The 19405-nt window shown below is 45.6% G+C and overlaps 1 protein-coding gene across 1 annotated transcript; it reads left to right on the top strand.

Moving 5' to 3' along the window:
• Positions 1 to 684: 684 nt before the first annotated feature.
• Positions 685 to 19332, top strand: LOC123997893. The gene is made up of 11 exons (XM_046302576.1): positions 685 to 1008; positions 1401 to 1596; positions 1773 to 1844; positions 1930 to 2006; positions 2235 to 2335; positions 3752 to 3868; positions 4693 to 4767; positions 15387 to 15525; positions 16093 to 16175; positions 16324 to 16420; positions 18855 to 19332. The coding sequence occupies exons 1-11, from the start codon at positions 952 to 954 to the stop codon at positions 19020 to 19022; spliced, it is 1182 nt and encodes a 393-aa protein (XP_046158532.1). The 5' UTR covers positions 685 to 951; the 3' UTR covers positions 19023 to 19332.
• The last annotated feature ends 73 nt before the right edge of the window (positions 19333 to 19405 follow it).

The following is a 19405-nucleotide window of genomic DNA, read 5'->3' as shown; positions in this document are numbered from 1 at the left end:
GTCGTGTAATGTGTTAATTGTAGGGGTTGCTCATGGAGCTGGGGATCAGAAATATCCCTTGCGAGAGAGGCAGGTTGACGTTTCCAGGGTTAGAGTAGAGCAGAAGTTGTCATATGCTGAGGCAGTGAAGAAAGTATAGGAAGATGGGTTAAGGGGGAGGAGTGGTGAGAGTAGTAGAGATATACCAGTACAGAGGGATAGGCCAAAAAGTCAAATAAGTTTCAGCAAGATTGTATTTTTAGCGTTTATAGCAATGGTTATTAATTGTTCTGCAGGGATGGAACGGAAGTCTTCAAAAATTGATGTTATGGTGGCAGCTGCAGAGAGATATTTGGGTGTGTGAGACTTGACAGCAGAAGAGTTACAGGATGTGTTAAGTGGTGATGTCCCATCCTTTCAGGGTGATGGCATGAGGTAGGAATAAATACATTTAATTAGTGGAGTAGGGGGGGTGTTAATTTTATTTTACATCATTTTAAACCTAGTGAGTATAGTGTTAGATGTTAGGTTATTTATTTAGTATATTTTTATTTTTCAAGTAAAGTATAAGGGAGTTGTACTCCAGTTTAGTAGGTGGCGGTAATGCAACAAATTGGATGCCAACCGCCGTTAAACTTCATAAAAGACGAAGAAGACGAAGAAGACGAAGAAGACGAAGAAGACGAAGAAGACGAAGAAGACGAAGAAGACGAAGAAGACGAAGAAGACGAAGAAGACGAAGACGGCGGCGGTGGCCGCGGCCGCAGTAGCGGCAGCAGTGAACACCGAATTTATGTTGCAGTCTCGCCTCTGAGCTAAAAGCATTGTTGTCCCATTTCGGCGTCTGTACATTTACAGGAAGTTCTAGCTAACGCGGTGCATTCATTCAATCCTGTGAATTCACATCCCGGTTTCAGCTGGCAGATAGATAGATAGTTTCTAGAATACTTTATTATAACTTGACACTCAAAAATGCGCAGAAGGACAGACGGTCAAGAAGCCACTGGAGATGCTAGGACAGACAAAAAGGTAGCTATCTACTGTACTTTGATAGGCTGCTAATCTAACGTTACTAGCTCGGTTAGCTAGCGAGACAGAAATGTCGACACCACTGCCATCTCCTCTCAGATGTTCAAATCAAACTGAACTAGCTAAGTACTACCGCAAGGCATAGCAAGTAGCCTAGGTAATTGCATTACCTAGCCCTGATATTACTATCTTCCATTAACGTTACACTGGTTACATGACTTAACTTACATGTGGACACAATGCTTTAGTTAAAACCATACCAAGGCTCATTGCAGAGGCATTTTGACTGACACATGTTTATGTAACTATGGCTTATTGACAGCTGCAACTGCCAGCTAGGTAGCTTATCCACACTTTGATATAACATGTCGATTATTATTCTCCTATGACAGACTGACAGACAGACTGCAGGTTCAGGAGAGACCAGTCAACAACAGCAACAACATCGACCACAACAAGTGGCTAAACCGAGCAGGTGCTGGTCGACTGTTACCTCAGTTGGAAAATGTCTCCTTCTCATCATCCTCATCCCTCCCTTTCTGAACTATGCATCATTGCAAAGAGAGGGGCAACTGTTACTGCCAGAAGGTAACCTGCTGCAGACATGACATTGACCTTCCTGCCTCACTGACATTCACTTTCCTCCCTCAAACTTTATTCTTTAATGAGTACAGAAGGACAATATAACCATTACATTATGATTAAGATTATCAGCAATGATTAAGATTATCAGCATTGATTAACTTGTATCTTTTTTTTTTCAGGTGGTGAAATTATAGATATCGGTTTAGGTCAAAAGATGCACCTGATGTGCAAAGGACAAGGACAGCCAGTTGGTAAGTCTGCTAGCTTGCCAGAAATGTCAACACAACTGTCATCTCCTCTCAGATGTAAGCCCTAACTACTCTGTTTCCTGTGTAGTCATACTGGATGCCCCCACTGGTATGTCCTCTGACATCTGGTTCAATGTACAAGAGAACATTGCACTGCTAACCAAGGTAAGGAGAAATACAGTACATTGTTTCAGGCAACTCTGTTAATGATTCAACAGTTCTAGAAGGGTTTTATTTTTCTGGGACAAACAAATTGATGGACTACATTCCCTGACCAGAATTGTGTATAATATGATTGCAAATATTGTCCTGGTTCCAATGTTTTTGTTACAACTGCTGATGTGAAAAAGGCTTAAAAAATACATTTGATTGTTCCCATTTTCCCATCCACAGGTGTGCACTTATGACCGAGTGGGACTGGGGTTCAGTAAAAGAGTCCTGCAGAATGAAAGTACAGGGATGGAGAAAGTCTGGGGGATGTCAACCACTGGACGGTAAGCATCTTGTTTTCTCTATCCTGTCATTTTAAATTTGACCTATAACAGCTTGCCCCAGAATACCAAAATGAAGCAGTTTTAGGCTACTCTGTCGTGCAAATTTTCATCCTTTCCATCTTGTTTTTCATGCATTGTTAATGTAAAGTGTTACCTAATAGGCCTCCTGAGTGGCGCAGCGGTCTAAGGCAGTGCTAGCGGCGTCACTACAAATCCGGGTTCGACACCAGGCTGTGTTGCAGCCGGCCGCGACCAGGAGATCCATAAGGCGGCGCACAATTGGCCCAGCGTTGTCCGGGTTAGGGAGGGTTGCCGGCCCGGGATGTCCTTGTCCCGTCATGCTGTAGTGACTCCTGTGGCGGGCCGGGCGCATGCACGCTGACACGGTCGCCAGGTGTACAGTGTTTCCTCCGACACATTGCTGTGGCTAGCTACCGGGTTAAGCGGGCATTGTCTCAAGAAGCAGTGTGGCCTGGCGGGGTCGCATTTCGGAGGACGCATGGCTCTCGACCTTCGCCTCTCCCGAGTCCGTACTGGAGTTGCAGCGATGGGACAAGACTAACTACTAATTGGATATCACGAAAAGGGGGTAAAAAGTACCAAAAAAATAGTGTTACCTAATAGTCTACTACTACAGTCAAGGTAACAGGTGTTTGATTCAAGTTATTCTAAAGCCCTGATTCTCAACAAGCACACACACCATTCCCTATCAGATTTAGTATTCCCCTTGGCTAAGCACCATGTGGGGCCACCTCACGGATTGTCCAATCAGAGACATCGGGGTCCATTGCCCCAAAATCTCCCTGCCATGGCCTGCCCTGTCCTTGACTCTCCCCTAATCTCTGTGGCTGACAAAGGAACGTGTTGTTAAGCATTATATCTGTCTGAGTGATGGGTGGTTGTATGTAGACGGTCAGGTCAGCAGTCTCTGTTACCTTGGGATCTGGCCCAGGCTAACAGCAGAGCAGGCAGCTGCCGCCTTCTAATACAAGCAATCAATTATCCAGAATTCAATAAGCAGGCAAGCTGAGGGTTTGATGACTGCATTCCTCTCTTCTCTTTGCTGCTGAAGTGAAACCTCTTCATCCTGGCCTCTTCGCTCCTCTCCAATGTTGATTTATTAGTGTAAGAGACCCAACACATCAGATGGCTGTATATGGGGAGCTGCATTTCACTTGATGATGTTCTTTTTCTGTTGTATCTTTCCTGCTTTACAAGGCAAAGTTTCCAGGGTCTTCTTCCACTCGGCTTCTTTACACTGGCTGATTTAAAGGGTTTCAATGGCAGTGTTTCTGTTGTTATGGTGTAGCTGCCGACTTAGGGGCTGATGTGTTTTACTGTAAAAGCCCTTTGTGACAACTGTGGTTGTAAAGACATACGTTTGATGAATTGATTGATGTCTTTCCCCCCCTACAGAATGGTGGACAACCTCCACCGCCTCATCGGTTTAGCTGGTCTAGCGACGCCTCTCATCCTGGTGGGGTCTGAACTGGGCACGCTCAACGCCAGGTTCTACAGCCATATCCATGACGCGTGAGTCTCCCTGCCCACCTAGCAATGGGATCTCAATGGAAAATATAGGCTAACTCGTTTCTTTTTGCCTAACTTGCCACAAGTCAATATATTGAGATCGCTTAGTGATGGGTACCCTCCAAAAGTTGGTCGATATGTTCATGTGTCAAAAGTGGTTGTGTAGATTCAGCTTTATGCCTCTATCCCAAATGAAGGGGAAAGATTTGCACAGTTTGACAAACTTTGAGCGTTCTCACTTTCTCATCCCTGTTTGAGTTCCATCCTATTCCCTCTCACATTATTGACTACAGTAACTCCAGTACTTCAATAGTATCATCACAATCTGTAGATACCCAGCACTGCATCAAACCCAGGGACATCATAAATGATCTACCCCCACTCCCCACTTCCCCACCAACCCCCATTTCTGAGAAACCTAGTGGGATCAGCCTCCCGGCCCGAGGTGAGAGATTTAACATTTCATCAGCCGTGATGTGCGTCAGTTAAGAGATTAAATGAAGCGATGGTGAGAGGATGACACATGCAGAATAAAATATATTCCTCCCTGGATGTGGTGATGGGGTGTGGGCCCATCCATCTGTCTGCCAGTGGGCCTGGATCAATCAGACAGAAAACCGGGGCAGAGAAATCCTTCTCACACTCAATATGGACAGGAAGGGTATAGGGGATGGGTCAGAACGGACACTGGAGGCCCACTTCATCACTGTTTCTTTCTCTTTTTTTCCTCACTGTGTCATCTCCCTCCCTCCCTCTCTCTCTCTTTCTCTCTATCGCTATCTCTCTATCTCTCTCTATTTGTTTTTCTTCCCTTCCCCTCTTCTCAGGCAGGTGTCAGACCTTGTCCTTATTGATCCCATTCCAGAGGACATCTTTGAGGAGGACCAGTGGCAGAAGTACTGGTAAGTCACCTCGAGGAGGAGGAACGGAGGGGAGGGAGAAAGGAGGAGCAGAGCGAGTTAGTAGTACCGTGTTACTCAAGCCGTTGACTCCATCCATATTTGCTGTATGGATGGTAGAACGGATCCACTAAGGTTGATTATCTCTGTTGGACAGGAAGCAGCATTAACATGATTAATGAGGCCAAAGGAACTCATTAGTAGATCCCACTCTCTTTCATCAGGAAGAAATGAGAGTGGAGAATTAGGGTGGGGGAGAGATGACACACATTTTAATAATAGGTGTCTTTTTTCCCTATGCATGATTCATGTCAAGCTGTGGATAATGGACATATAACCCTATTCATATTCATTGTTCATAAATTACCATATAGGATATTATGATAATCAGGCAGGACATTAGTGAAACTGTCAGTTATTCACAATCATCAGTAAATAGTAGTGATTTACATAACAATATGGTAATATGCTGTAAAACAATACAGGTAAACACATGAGAATATGTAAGCTGAAAATTAGTTTGACCCTACCATTTATAATATTGCTTTTCTTTGTATCAATTGGAGGCTGAATGCTACACGCTCCCCAAGCGTAATATCTTTGAACAAAAACATTGTATTCAAAGGTATTATTCATGAATATATGCTTTGCAAAAAAAACAAAACATTTGTTATGCAAAATTCTTGTAACTTATCCAAAAAGTCTAAGTTTTCCATAATTTGCACTTGGAAGATTCCTGGAATAAGCAATGAATATGAAGGAGATCTGAGGATCCTCCAAACGGTGGGATTTCTGGAAAACCTGTGAATTGTAGGAAAGTTCCAGGGATTTTCCGTCCCTAGTTTTGCCTCTACTTCCCTCCACCAGCATCCCACTTGCTCTGTGGGGTTATATAACATTTCATTTCTTTAGCGAGATAAGAAATGAGTCGTTGAAAATGGCCTAATTTGTACGTGACTGTAAGTGGAGCCATGTCATTTATCAGAGATATGTTTCCAATTATCCTCTGATTAATAGGCATTCATTTAATTTCCCTGCTGCCTAGCAGACTACAGTGTACTGGCTGGAGATCCAATTACTCTGCAACCTAGAAATCAACTGAGGAAAGGATTGCTGCATGAAGTAGATTTATATTATTAGTCTCTGATTTTTAGATAGGAAACAGGAAATATGTAATATCAAGATTACTGAAACCATTTTTGTAGTTCTATCCGGAGCCACCGAAGTGTGCGTGTGTGTATTGACATTCATTAGAACGTAATACAAGTGCAACAACGTCCGATACAACTTAACATTCATACAACGTTGCGTGCACACACACACCGTGATGATACCTGAGGAGACTGTATGAGCGAGGCTCCTCTCTGCCTGGGCTCCAGGATTTACACATCAAAGTCCTTCTCATTAACCACGGCTCTCTCCCAAATTACTGCTGTTTTACCAGACAAAATGAATCGGCACCGTCTCCTGAGAATTTCTCCATTTTATTTTAGATTAACTTGAAAAGTAGAGCGAGATGGAGACTAGAGTTCCCTAGCCTGGAATCCATACTAATATGCTCTATTTCACTATTGTATCAGTTTGGATCCCAGGCTATATCTTTCCTTTTGGTATTTCTCCTCTGAGGCCAGGAGCCAGAGATAATACATCCTGATGAGAAATAAAGTCAGCAGAACACCAGGAGTTAGTGGAAGCCCCTCTGTCTAGCCATACAGATTGCATTCATTCAGGGACGTGGTTTTAGTCAGATCCCTACAGGATGAAGCGCATACAATGAGTTTGTTTTCTTTGCCCTGAAAATGGGTCTTGTGAAGTTGACCCAATTTTATATGTACAGTATCTTCACGTTCGCACTTGATGATAGTGTAATATTTAGAAGAATCACATAAATCTGCAGTCAACCCTACACTCTCCCTAAAGTCTACAGTAGACAATGGCCTACATGTAAATGTAACACATTGGCATGAAGGCCAGATTCCTAATATCTACTGTAACAGTCAGTGTTTAGTGTTTTATATAGGAAGGAGATAGGGAACCATAGATACCAGACTTCAGTTTAGAATTGGACCTCATAACTTGTGTGTGTGAGAGACGGTGTTTGTGTGTGTGTGTGTGTATTAGAGTTGATGTATTACAGAATGAATTTGTCTTCTAGAAAATATTGACTCCTATTTAATATAATCCAAAACGGGGAAGTATTCTATTTTAATGAGCTTGTCCTTATTGTTTGTTTAATGAGCGTTGCTTGATTGTCAAAACGCCGTTTTACTCTAGCTTTTCAAATGTGTTTACTCAAACTGAATCCTTTGCATCATGAAATCACTGGGGTATAACTATTTAGAAATGGTCTAATTGCATTCATGATGTTGCTTATTTTCCTTATTTCAGATATTCAGGACAGTTGTTTTCATGTTGGTATGAGCAACATCTGCCCTCTTCATAATATCAAGAAAGGACAATGCTGGTTAAGGTGAGAGGAAGATGGTTTAGTGTCCTAAGAAGGGGTTTACTTTAAAGGGTTAAGGGTTGGTTAACCTGCAGGGACTTTTTAAATGAGCAGAACCAGAGGGTCAAAGCAATGTGTCTGATGGTGTGATGGAAGCCCCACCTGATTGGCTGTCTCTCAGCAGGCACACATGATCTACTGTACCAGCTGGGTTGGTGGGCTTGGCCTGGACATGGCCCAGCTGGGGTGGTGGACATGGCCCAGCTGGGGTGGTGGGCATGGCCCAGCTGGGGTGGTGGGCATGGCCCAGCTGGGGTGGTGGGCATGGCCCAGCTGGGGTGGTGGGCATGGCCCAGCTGGGGTGGTGGGCATGGCCCAGCTGGGGTGGTGGGCATGGCCCAGCTGGGGTGGTGGGCATGGCCCAGCTGGGGTGGTGGGCATGGCCCAGTTGGGGGGGTGGGCATGGCCCAGCTGGGGGGGTGGTCTGGTGGTGGATCAGTCTCACCTGTATGGAAACCTGATAAGTCCAGATGAGTTATGAGTCCAGATGGAGACTCCATATCACATCCAGCCAGGCCCCATTCATCATTGATCCCTCATTAGTACCCTGGGCACACTGAGGATACAGACTGTCTCGGGCGGCCCTAGGCACACTGAGGATGCAGACTGTCTCGGGCGGCCCTGGGCACACTGAGGATGCAGACTGTCTCGGGCGGCCCTGGGCACACTGAGGATGCAGACTGTCTCGGGCGGCCCTGGGCACACTGAGAATGCAGACTGTCTCGGGCGGCCCTGGGCACACTGAGGATGCAGACTGTCTCGGGCGACCCTGGGCACACTGAGGATGCAGACTGTCTCGGGCGGCCCTGGGCACACTGTGTGTTCCTGTTTTGCTGACACTCAGACCCCCCTAGCCAGACCGCTAGCAGTGGAAGGTAGGCAGAGTTTTGTTTGACTGTCACTTTGTCAGATGATGGACTGGTGTGATCGGCTTAGATGATTCCTCTCGTTTGATTTATAAACCAAATGCTTTTATTTTCGCTTTGTTTGTTGAAAGTGTGTCCATCTGCGCTTTCCGTTGCAGTTTTACAGGCTGGGTAGAAGGCTGGTTCTGAAACCCATGACTAAAAAGGGACCGTCTCTAGGGTTGAAGTTGTGAGCTGACGTTTCCAAAAATAGTCAAAGGACGTGCATGAGGTAGAATGTGACGTTATTGATGACACCTCCAATACCAGAGCTGATGTAAAGATTTTTCCATACTCTGTGACCTATTTGAGTGGACAGTAACACCAGGAAATATGATGCACTCTGTTAGGATATCGATTGATGATAATTAAAAAACCCTGACTGTGTGTGTGAATCTTTCAAGTGTGCGTGAGAGAGAGGGAGGGAGTGTTACTCTGCGACAGAGAATAACCATGACTCCTATGTTTCTTCCTGCCTCTGCTAACTGTTAGAACAGCACAGCTCCCCAGAGACAAGCAGGAGAGTCAGGAACCCCAATTAATTGTAATTGGCACCGCTGTAAGCATAACTATTGTTGCTCCGTTCCACTAATGAAGCACGGCTGTCTCGGGCCCCCATGTATTTCCTCCACCAGAATCTATAGTATTGATTCGGGGAGGAAGGAACTGCTGCGGGTCTGGCTGTTCTGGGTAGTACAACACTGCCACACTTTGGCCAAGTGGGGAATTGCTCTGTTGGTTTAATAAAAAGGCAATCTGTCTGCAGTCATTCATTCATGTCTCTAGTTTCAGTAGTTGTTCATCTCAGGAAGAATGGCACTTTGATTTCATTGTTCGCAGCTTGAATGTGACTGGATCCCTGTATTAGAGGTATTTTTTTAATTGAACCTTTATTTAACCAGGCAAGTCAGTTAAGAACATATTCTTATTTTCAATGACGGCCTGGGAACAGTGGGTTAACTGTTCGGGGGTTTGAACTCGCAACCTTCCGGTTACTAGTCCAACGCTCTAACCACTAGGCTACGCTGCCGCCCCAAGGTAGCAATGAGAATAGTTCTACCTTCTGTTTGGTGTCACTGGGTGTCACAGGAATCTCCCAATAAATCACTTGTAGTTTTATATTACACTTTCTTTTTGACACTCGTGTAATAGTCCTCCTTACGTTTTCTCTCGTGTAATAGTCCTCCTTACGTTTTCTCTCGTGTAATAGTCCTTGTTACGTTTTCTCTCATACTCGTGTAATAGTCCTCCTTACGTTTTCTCTCTTGTAATAGTCCTTGTGTTTTCTCTCGTGTAATAGTCCTCCTTGCGTTTTCTCTCGTGTAATAGTCCTCGTTACGTTTTCTCTCGTGTAATAGTCCTCCTTGCCTTTTCTCTCGTGTAATAGTCCTCCTTGCCTTTTCTCTCGTGTAATAGTCCTCCTTGCCTTTTCTCTCGTGTGATAGTCCTCCTTGCCTTTTCTCTCGTGTGACAGTCCTCCTTGCCTTTTCTCTCGTGTAACAGTCCTCCTTGCCTTTTCTCTCGTGTAACAGTCCTCCTTGCCTTTTCTCTCGTGTAACAGTCCTCCTTGCCTTTTCTCTCGTGTAATAGTCCTCCTTGCCTTTTCTCTCGTGTAATAGTCCTCCTTGCCTTTTCTCTCGTGTAATAGTCCTCCTTGCCTTTTCTCTCGTGTAATAGTCCTCCTTGCCTTTTCTCTCGTGTAATAGTCCTCCTTGCCTTTTCTCTCGTGTAATAGTCCTCCTTGCCTTTTCTCTCGTGTAATAGTCCTCCTTGCCTTTTCTCTCGTGTAATAGTCCTCCTTGCCTTTTCTCTCGTGTAATAGTCCTCGTTGCCTTTTCTCTCGTGTAATAGTCCTCGTTGCCTTTTCTCTCGTGTAATAGTCCTCGTTACGTTTTCTTCCATACTCGTGTATGAGAGATTATTTTCATGAATCTTGCCCAGGAGGCAGAACTGACCCATTTCCACTAGATGGGCCAGCTGCAAAGTAAAAATTGTGTATCGTAAAATGTATGAAAACCAAAATGTACTTTTTGGATGTAATTTAAGATCAGTGTTAGGCATTACACTTAACAGTGTGGTTAGGGTTATGTTTAAAATAAGATGAATGAATTTGTGGCTGTGCCAGCTAGTGACCACTCTGCAGAGCTGCCTCCAAGGGGAAGATTCATGACAATAAAATGCCAACCTGCGTAATTGTCCATGTACTGTGTTCTCTCCTAGTCATGTAATAGAACATGTTCTACATTCTAGCCTACTTAATAGTCCCTTTTCTGTGTTCTAATGTAATTGTCCATGTTCTGTGTTCTCTCCTAGTCATGTAATAGAACATGTTCCACGTTCTACTCGTGTAATAGTCTATTTTGTCCGTGAGCTCCCTCTCAGGTAATGGAGGCCCTGCATATGGAATGACATGCTAATGAGGCAGGGCCCCCTTATCTTGTCGGGGGGCCAAATTCCGACAGTGAATTGCGACAGTTGTAACAAAAGTAACAGAGCGTCTATTCAGCCTGCACTAATCCAGATGGGAAAGTCAAACAGCAGAAAGTCCGCCGCACAAACTCATTTCATCACGTTATTCATTTAGATATTGCCTTGCCGCTCCTGAGGAGGAAGGGGAAAGAAGAGCCCTCTGAAATGACCAACATGGCTGAGGTGTTTTGCACATGGTTCCTCCACTCCCTCTCCCCTCTTATCGCCTTAATTCATCCCGCCAATCTGGGCTGTCTTTACCCGCTAAATTTCCCTTTGACACGCATGCCTTCTCTCGCATAATCCTCCCTCCCGGGCAGAATTAAAAATGGAGGGAATAAGGAGGGACAGGTGGCTGGAGAATCTTTGAAATAATGTGACAGACAGACAGACAGACAGAGCAATGATTTGACCAGATTCAAACAGGGGCTGATAAAGTTTATGGAGAGGAAAAGGTGACAGGTGGAAATGTGTGGAGACAGAGAAGTACCTAAAGAGCCAGGTTATAAGAGTCCCTTCTAAATTGTGGGGCGAGAATGACTTCAGGGGTGAAATAGTGGCAAAGAAGATGATAATGTCAAAATGTCAGTCTTTTTAAATGTCTGATTTGAAGAAAATAAATGTTCTGTGAGGCTGAAATTGAGAGGTAGCAGCAACTATTTTCCTGTCTGCTTCCACCATTAAACTTTTGTGTATTGGTGAACTCTTAAATGCCCTGCTACAATACAGCCATTAGGTGTCCGGCATTGCCATCAGCCATTTTGGTTGGTTGCTGTGTAGCAGGTAGAACGTCCCATTGATGGCATGTGTATTGTTGCTGAAGTTTAAGATTGGAAGACTTAACATTTGTTTCTCCAAATACCTGAGGCTCAATCAGGTTAGAGCCTCGTCTAGATATCAGGCTACAGTCTCGTCTAGACATCAGGCTACAGCCTCATCTAAACATCAGGCTACAGCCTCGTCTAAACATCAGTCCTTATGGATTTACGTCCTTTGACAACTTGATATCGCAACACGTGGGAAATAACAAGCCAATGTCGACTTGAGGTGAAAGCTGTGGGGTGAGCACTTTGGGTCGGGGGGTGCGCTCTCTAGGTTGAGGCCTGGCTGTGGGTCTGACTAGCACTGTGGGGTGGGCTGAGGCCTGGCTGGAGGCTGTGGGTCTGACTAGCACTGTGGGTTGGGCTGAGGCCTAGGCCTTGGGGCTGTGGGTCTGACTAGCACTGTGGGGTGGGCTGAGGCCTGGCTGTGGGTCTGACTAGCACTGGGGTGGGCTGGGGGCTGTGGGTCTGACTAGCACTGTGGGGGTGGGCTGGGGGCCGTGGGTCTGACTAGCACTGTGGGGTGGGCTGAGGCCTAGCTGTGGGTCTGACTAGCACTGTGGGGTGGGCTGAGGCCTAGGCCTTGGGGCTGTGGGTCTGACTAGCACTGTGGGGTGGGCTGAGGCCTGGCTGTGGGTCTGACTAGCACTGGGGTGGGCTGGGGGCTGTGGGTCTGACTAGCACTGTGGGGGTGGGCTGGGGGCTGTGGGTCTGACTAGCACTGTGGGGTGGGCTGAGGCCTGGCTGGAGGCTGTGGGTCTGACTAGCACTGTGGGGTGGGCTGAGGCCTGGCTGTGGGTCTGACTAGCACTGTGGGGTGGGCTGAGGCCTGGGCTTTGGGGCTGTGGGCCTAGCAATTGGGTGAGGGCTGTGAGATTCAGAGCTGTGGGGTGGGTTGGCTGAGAGCTAGGGCTGTGGGTGCACTGAGGGGAAGGGCTCAGGGCTGTGGGTGGTCTGAGCAAAGTGAATGGGTGGGCTGAACACTAGGGGTGGGGGGCTGAGCACTGGTTGTTGGGTGGCGGGGGGGGCAGCTGTGAGGCGGTCGCCACTTGATTGGGCTCTGCAGGCTGAGACCAGCCAATTCAAAGCACCAGTGAGCCGAGACCGATTGGCCCTCCTGAGTTACAAAATCCCAGCGCTGCTCTCCTCTTTTGCCCCCCAAAATATCTCTCATTCTCTCCTGTCAAAATGTCTGTTAGAGAAAGTTTGGGATTTTGGTATCATATTCTAATGAATATTCCCAATAGGTCTGTTTGTAGACCAATGCAACATTGTCTATATGTCACACTGTTGGAAACCAGATTGTTCAGAATAAACACATCGCTATGATGTTGCAGTTGAAACTAAGGTCAAAGACTCTGCTAGCCTCATCTCTCCCCTGCAATCTTTCAGCTTAGAGGGTTTCAGTGCTGCTGGCCTAATGAACAGTGAGCTCATCCTAAAGAACAGTGAAACCCATCCTAAAGAACAGTGAAACCCGTCCTAAAGAACAGTGAAACCCATCCTAAAGAACAGTGAAACCCGTCCTAAAGAACAGTGAAACCCGTCCTAATGAACAGTGAAACAGTGTGAAACCCGTCCTAATGAACAGTGAAACAGTGTGAAACCCGTCCTAATGAACAGTGAAACAGTGTGAAACCCGTCCTAAAGAACAGTGAAACAGTGTGAAACCCATCCTAAAGAACAGTGAAACAGTGTGAAACCCATCCTAAAGAACAGTGAAACAGTGTGAAACCCGTCCTAAAGAACAGTGAAACAGTGTGAAACCCACCCTAAAGAACAGTGAAACAGTGTGAAACCCACCCTAAAGAACAGTGAAACAGTGAAACCCATCCTAAAGAACAGTGAAACCCATCCTAATGAACAGTGAAACCCATCCTAAAGAACAGTGAAACCCGGCCTAAAGAACAGTGAAACCCATCCTAAAGAACAGTGAAACAGTGAGCTCAGCCTAAAGAACAGTGAAACCCGTCCTAAAGAACAGTGAAACCGTGTGAAACCCGTCCTAAAGAACAGTGAAACCCGTCCTAAAGAACAGTGAAACCCATCTCAAAGAACAGTGAAACCTGTCCTAAAGAGCAGTGAAACCCGTCGTAAAGAGCAGTGAAACCTAATGAACAGTGAAATCCTAATGAACAGTGTCCTAATGAACAGTGAAACCCATCCTAATGAACAGTGAAACCCATCCTAATGAACAGTGAAACCCGTCCTAATGAACAGTGAAACCCGTCCTAATGAACAGTGAAACCCGTCCTAATGAACAGTGAAACCCGTCCTAAAGAACAGTGAAACCCGTCCTAAAGAACAGTGAAACCCGTCCTAAAGAGCAGTGAAACCCGTCCTAAAGAGCAGTGAAACCCGTCCTAATGAACAGTGAAACCCGTCCTAATGAACAGTGAAACCTAATGAACAGTGAAACCCTCTAATGAACAGTGAAACCCAGCCTAATGAACAGTGAAACCCGTCCTAAAGAACAGTGAAACCCGTCCTAAAGAGCAGTGAAACCCGTCCTAATGAACAGTGAAACCCGTCCTAATGAACAGTGAAACCCGTCCTAATGAACAGTGAAACCCGTCCTAATGAACAGTGAAACCCGTCCTAATGAACAGTGAAACCCGTCCTAATGAACAGTGAAACCCGTCCTAATGAACAGTGAAACCCGTCCTAATGAACAGTGAAACCCGTCCTAATGAACAGTGAAAACCTAATGAACAGTGAAACCCGTCCTAATGAACAGTGAAAGTGAACAGTGAAACCCGTCCTAAAGAACAGTGAAACCCGTCCTAAAGAACAGTGAAACCCGTCCTAAAGAGCAGTGAAACCCGTCCTAAAGAGCAGTGAAACCCGTCCTAATGAACAGTGAAACCCGTCCTAATGAACAGTGAAACCCGTCCTAATGAACAGTGAAACCCGTCCTAATGAACAGTGAAACCCAGCCTAATGAACAGTGAAACCCGTCCTAAAGAACAGTGAAACCCGTCCTAAAGAGCAGTGAAACCCGTCCTAATGAACAGTGAAACCCGTCCTAATGAACAGTGAAACCCGTCCTAATGAACAGTGAAACCCGTCCTAATGAACAGTGAAACCCGTCCTAATGAACAGTGAAACCCGTCCTAATGAACAGTGAAACCCGTCCTAATGAACAGTGAAACCCATCCTAAAGAACAGTGAAACCCATCCTAAAGAACAGTGAAACCCATCCTAAAGAACAGTGAAACCGTGTGAAACCCGTCCTAAAGAACAGTGAAACCCGTCCTAAAGAACAGTGAAACCCATCTCAAAGAACAGTGAAACCCGTCCCAAAGAACAGTGAAACCCGTCCCAAAGAACAGTGAAACCCGTCCCAAAGAACAGTGAAACCCGTCCCAAAGAACAGTGAAACCCGTCCCAAAGAACAGTGAAACCCGTCCCAAAGAACAGTGAAATCTGTCCCAAAGAACAGTGAAACCCGTCCCAAAGAACAGTGAAACCCGTCCCAAAGAACAGTGAAACCCGTCCCAAAGAACAGTGAAACCCGTCCCAAAGAACAGTGAAACCCAGCCTAAAGAACAGTGAAACCCAGCCTAAAGAACAGTGAAACCCAGCCTAAAGAACAGTGAAACCCGTCCCAAAGAACAGTGAAACCCACCCTAAAGAACAGTGAAACCCAGCCTAGCCTAGGGCTGTTTTCTAATCATATTCCATGCATGGCTCTATAATCATGCTCCATTCTTGTCAGTTTTGAAAAATTGCATTTGGGGATAATTTAATATCAGGATTGGAAACCATTTATATTCTTGTCTGTTAAAGGAAGAGGCATGCAATTACACTGAACAAAAATATAAACGCAACAATTTATTTTACCTTTATTTTACTAGGCAAGTCAGTCATGTGTGTTTCTCTATAGGTACAGTCACATATTGTTGTGTTCTGTGTCTGTAGGTACAGTCAGCTGGTACCATCCCTCCAAGCTATGCAATTCTCAGCTGCCACAGGCATCAGCCGCATCCTCATCATTCTGGGGCTGCTAAAGCCCGCCATCATGGGGGACAACATAGCTGAAGACCTCATACAGAGACAGGTGAGTCTGACTGAAACATCGCTGAAGGTCCATCATAAAGATCAAATTAACATATCTGGGGTCAGGTCAACAGCTCGTATGTTCTCCATGTCTTATTTTTAAACAATGCATTTGAATGTGTGAGTTTAATGTGCCTCAATATACCTGCTGACACCAGAAATGAAATTCCCTATTCTGTTATTGGGCAGGAGGAGATGTCCAGGTGTGATGGTTCAACCTTTTTGTGTTGGAGAACAATCTCTAACATAGCCACGGGATGGAGCTAGTGGTAGAGTAATGCTCATTCCTTGGGAGGGAGGGAGCTCATTCCGAGGGAGGGAGGGAGGGAGGGAGGGAGGGAGAAAATATTGGAACCCACTTTTTGATAGCAACAGAGATGGACTTATTTCAGCTTTTCAATACTACAGTTACCAAGGCGTTAAGGACATCAAGTGAGTCATTTTGCTTAAATTGTAGGGAAAGAGAAAGGGTTGGAAAGAGACAGACAAGTGAAGGTTATAATGCACACACACACACACTTACTTTCAGGCCTTGGTCCAATGTTATCATATGTCTTTGTGTTTTCAGAAGTACCTCTTCAGTAACCCCGCCCACCAGAGCAGTGCTGTAGATGAACATTTTTTCCTGAATGAAAGTGCCTCTCAAGTCAGGTGAGACCAACATACAGTACATGTGAATGTAATATCAGGCTGTCATCACACAATCATTTTGGATATGCTCTACAGTATATCCAGAATTTACAAGTGTAAAAGCAGACTTATTTTGAGATTTGTATGTAATGTTTTGATCATTTTTCAGGGAAATCTCCAAATTCAAACCCCTCTCCAGTAGGACTTCTGTGAGTGTGATTATTGGGGATTCTTTTGATGAGCAAATTCCTGCTGCTCTAAACCAAGTGAGTAGTGTACAACTTTCCTCCCTCTATTAGTCTGTCTAGTGGCTGGCCAAATGTAATTTCTCAATCTTCACCCTGAAGTGTGTACTCATAGGTAGGGTTGAAAAAATCCTAGAACTTTCAAGGTAGCAGGTAGCTGACTAGTGGTGGCTATTCAGCAGCCTGATGGTCTGGGGCTAGAAGCTATTGACCAGTCTGTTTGTTTTAGCCATGAAGCTCCTGTACTGCCCTCGTCTGATTCGTCACTTGGGTGGCTAAGGTTCCTTGATGGGACCGTTGATGAGAATGGGGGAGTGCCCAACTTGGTTCCTCCTGAAGTCCACAATCATCACCTCTTTTGTTTTGCTGACGTTGAGGGAGGGGTTGTTCACCTGGCACCACACCATCAGGCCTACTACTTTCGTGTCATCAGCAAACTTGATAATGGAGATGGAACTGTGTGAGGCCACGCAGTCTTGGGTATACAGGGAGTACAGGAGGAGACTAATAAGATGCACCCTTGTGGGTCCCCCGTGTTGAGGATCAGTGTGGAGGAGGTAATGTTGCATACCTTCACTAACTGGGGCGGCCCGTCAGGAAGTCCAGGACCCAGTTGCATAGTGAGGACGTAAGTCCCAGGGCTGTGAGCTCAGGGGGCGCTATGGTATTGAAGGCCGAGCTGAACAGCATTGGAAAATATTCCAGTCCATGTGATCAAAACAGTCTTGAAGCATGGATTCTGATTGGTCAGACCAGCAGTGTACAGACCGATTTGCCGAAAGGTGGACAGGAGATGGCCTTATACCCGTGTTAATAGTAATTCGGAAGCACGGTTCTCAAATTACTTTTGTTAAAGTTCTCCACAACAATGAACGCTGCCTCCGGGTACTCGGTCTTTGAGGATCTTTGAGAGCTTTTTTGGTGTGAGTTTAGGGCGGGATGTACAAAAAAGTAGCGATAATCCCTGAAAACTCTCGGAAGGTAAAAAGGGTGACATTTGACCAAGTATTCCAAGTCGTGAGTGCAGAAGCTGGAAGTGTTCCTTGTCGCACTACTTGTTATTGATCATAAAGCAGAGCCATCTGCCTTTGTTCTTGCTAGAGAGAGCCCTCTGCCTTTGTTCTTGCTAGAGAGAGCCCTCTGCCTTTGTTCTTGCTAGAGAGCCCTCTGCCTTTGTTCTTGCTAGAGAGCCCTCTGCCTTTGTTCTTGCTAGAGAGAGCCCTCTGCCTTTGTTCTTGCTAGAGAGAGCCCTCTGCCTTTGTTCTTGCTAGAGAGAGCCCTCTGCCTTTGTTCTTGCTATAGAGAGCCCTCTGCCTTTGTTCTTGCTAGAGAGAGCCCTCTGCCTTTGTTCTTGCTAGAGAGAGCCCTCTGCCTTTGTTCTTGCTAGAGAGAGCCCTCTGCCTTTGTTCTTGCTAGAGAGAGCCCTCTGCCTTTGTTCTTGCTAGAGAGAGCCCTCTGCCTTTGTTCTTGCTAGAGAGAGCCCTCTGCCTTTGTTCTTGCTAGAGAGAGCCCTCTGCCTTTGTTCTTGCTAGAGAGAGCCCTCTGCCTTTGTTCTTGCTAGAGAGAGCCCTCTGCCTTTGTTCTTGCTAGAGAGAGCCCTCTGCCTTTGTTCTTGCTAGAGAGAGCCCTCTGCCTTTGTTCTTGCTAGAGAGAGCCCTCTGCCTTGTTCTTGCTAGAGAGAGCCCTCTGCCTTTGTTCTTGCTAGAGAGAGCCCTCTGCCTTTGTTCTTGCTAGAGAGAGCCCTCTGCCTTTGTTCTTGCTAGAGAGAGCCCTCTGCCTTTGTTCTTGCTAGAGAGAGCCCTCTTCCTTTGTTCTTGCTAGAGAGAGCCCTCTGCCTTTGTTCTTGCTAGAGAGAGCCCTCTTCCTATCCGCTTGATGAACTGTCAAACACGCTGGTTGTATATAATCTGATCGTATGTGGGAGGAAAGTCGGGTCTCAGAAAAACAGAGTATGTTGCAGAATCTGATGTCCCTCTGGAAGGAGATCCTTGTACTAAGTTCATCAAGTTTATCCACTAATGGTTGAACATTTGAGAGTAGTATGCTTGTTAATGGAGGACGGGTCACCCAGCATCTCAATCTCACTAAGATCCTCCCACATCTGCCTCTCCATCTGTGTCTATTTCCTGCTCTCCGGTGTGACTACCAAGCGATTCATATTCCAATAGTTCTACCTGGGGGGTATGAAGTAATGCACAAAACAAACTGAGTAAGAACATTTTTAGAAAAAGTATAAACCTGCAATGTTTTGTAGGAGCTCGAGGTGATGCTCCACTCATTGCTGCCGTCTTAGCCAACGCCTGCACTAGTTCTGGGGGACGGCACTACTGCACAGTGCACACTTCGGGGAGAAAGGGGATGGATGGAATTGGGATAATGCATATTGACTGTTTCTCGCAGGGCCCTCAAACTAACTCAAATGAACATTGACTGACTATATGTGCTTCCACATCAGGTGGTGGCCCAGCTTCAGAAGACGTTACTGGAGCAGACTTACCCCTCGGCCAACCAGATCCATGTTAAAGGAGGGGACCGCAGGATGATCTACAAGAGGCCGTCTGTTGTTAGCAAACACCTGTGGAAGCTGGTGTCCCAACGGCAGTCCAAACAGCAGAGCCAATGACCATAGAGATCTATAGAAGACATCTAGTTCTATTGCTCTAATTTCAAGGTTCAAATTCTGTGCCAGTGACACACTGATTCTGCTGCCAAATCTCTCAACTACACTCACAACTGGAAGTCATATGTCAGAGATTCCATGTTTAGTTTTTTTCCAGTGATGATTTTTGACAGGAACACGTCAAGTATATATGTCCACAAATGAAACCGGTTTCAATCGATTTATTTATTATTTGTATACTTTATTACAAGTACAAATATCAGACAGTTTTGCCTTAATGTTTGTAAATCAATAATAAAGTCTTCTGAATTTGTGTCTGTGTTAACTCTATCTTTCTGGGATGTAATTCAGTCTGTAAAGCTGCAGCGTTACAGATCCCGTGATCG

Source organism: Oncorhynchus gorbuscha, linkage group LG15 (assembly GCF_021184085.1).
Source record: "Oncorhynchus gorbuscha isolate QuinsamMale2020 ecotype Even-year linkage group LG15, OgorEven_v1.0, whole genome shotgun sequence".
NCBI classification, from domain to species: domain Eukaryota; kingdom Metazoa; phylum Chordata; class Actinopteri; order Salmoniformes; family Salmonidae; genus Oncorhynchus; species Oncorhynchus gorbuscha.
Note: the sequence above shows the minus strand (reverse complement) of the source record. Positions and strands in the feature narration are given on the sequence as shown.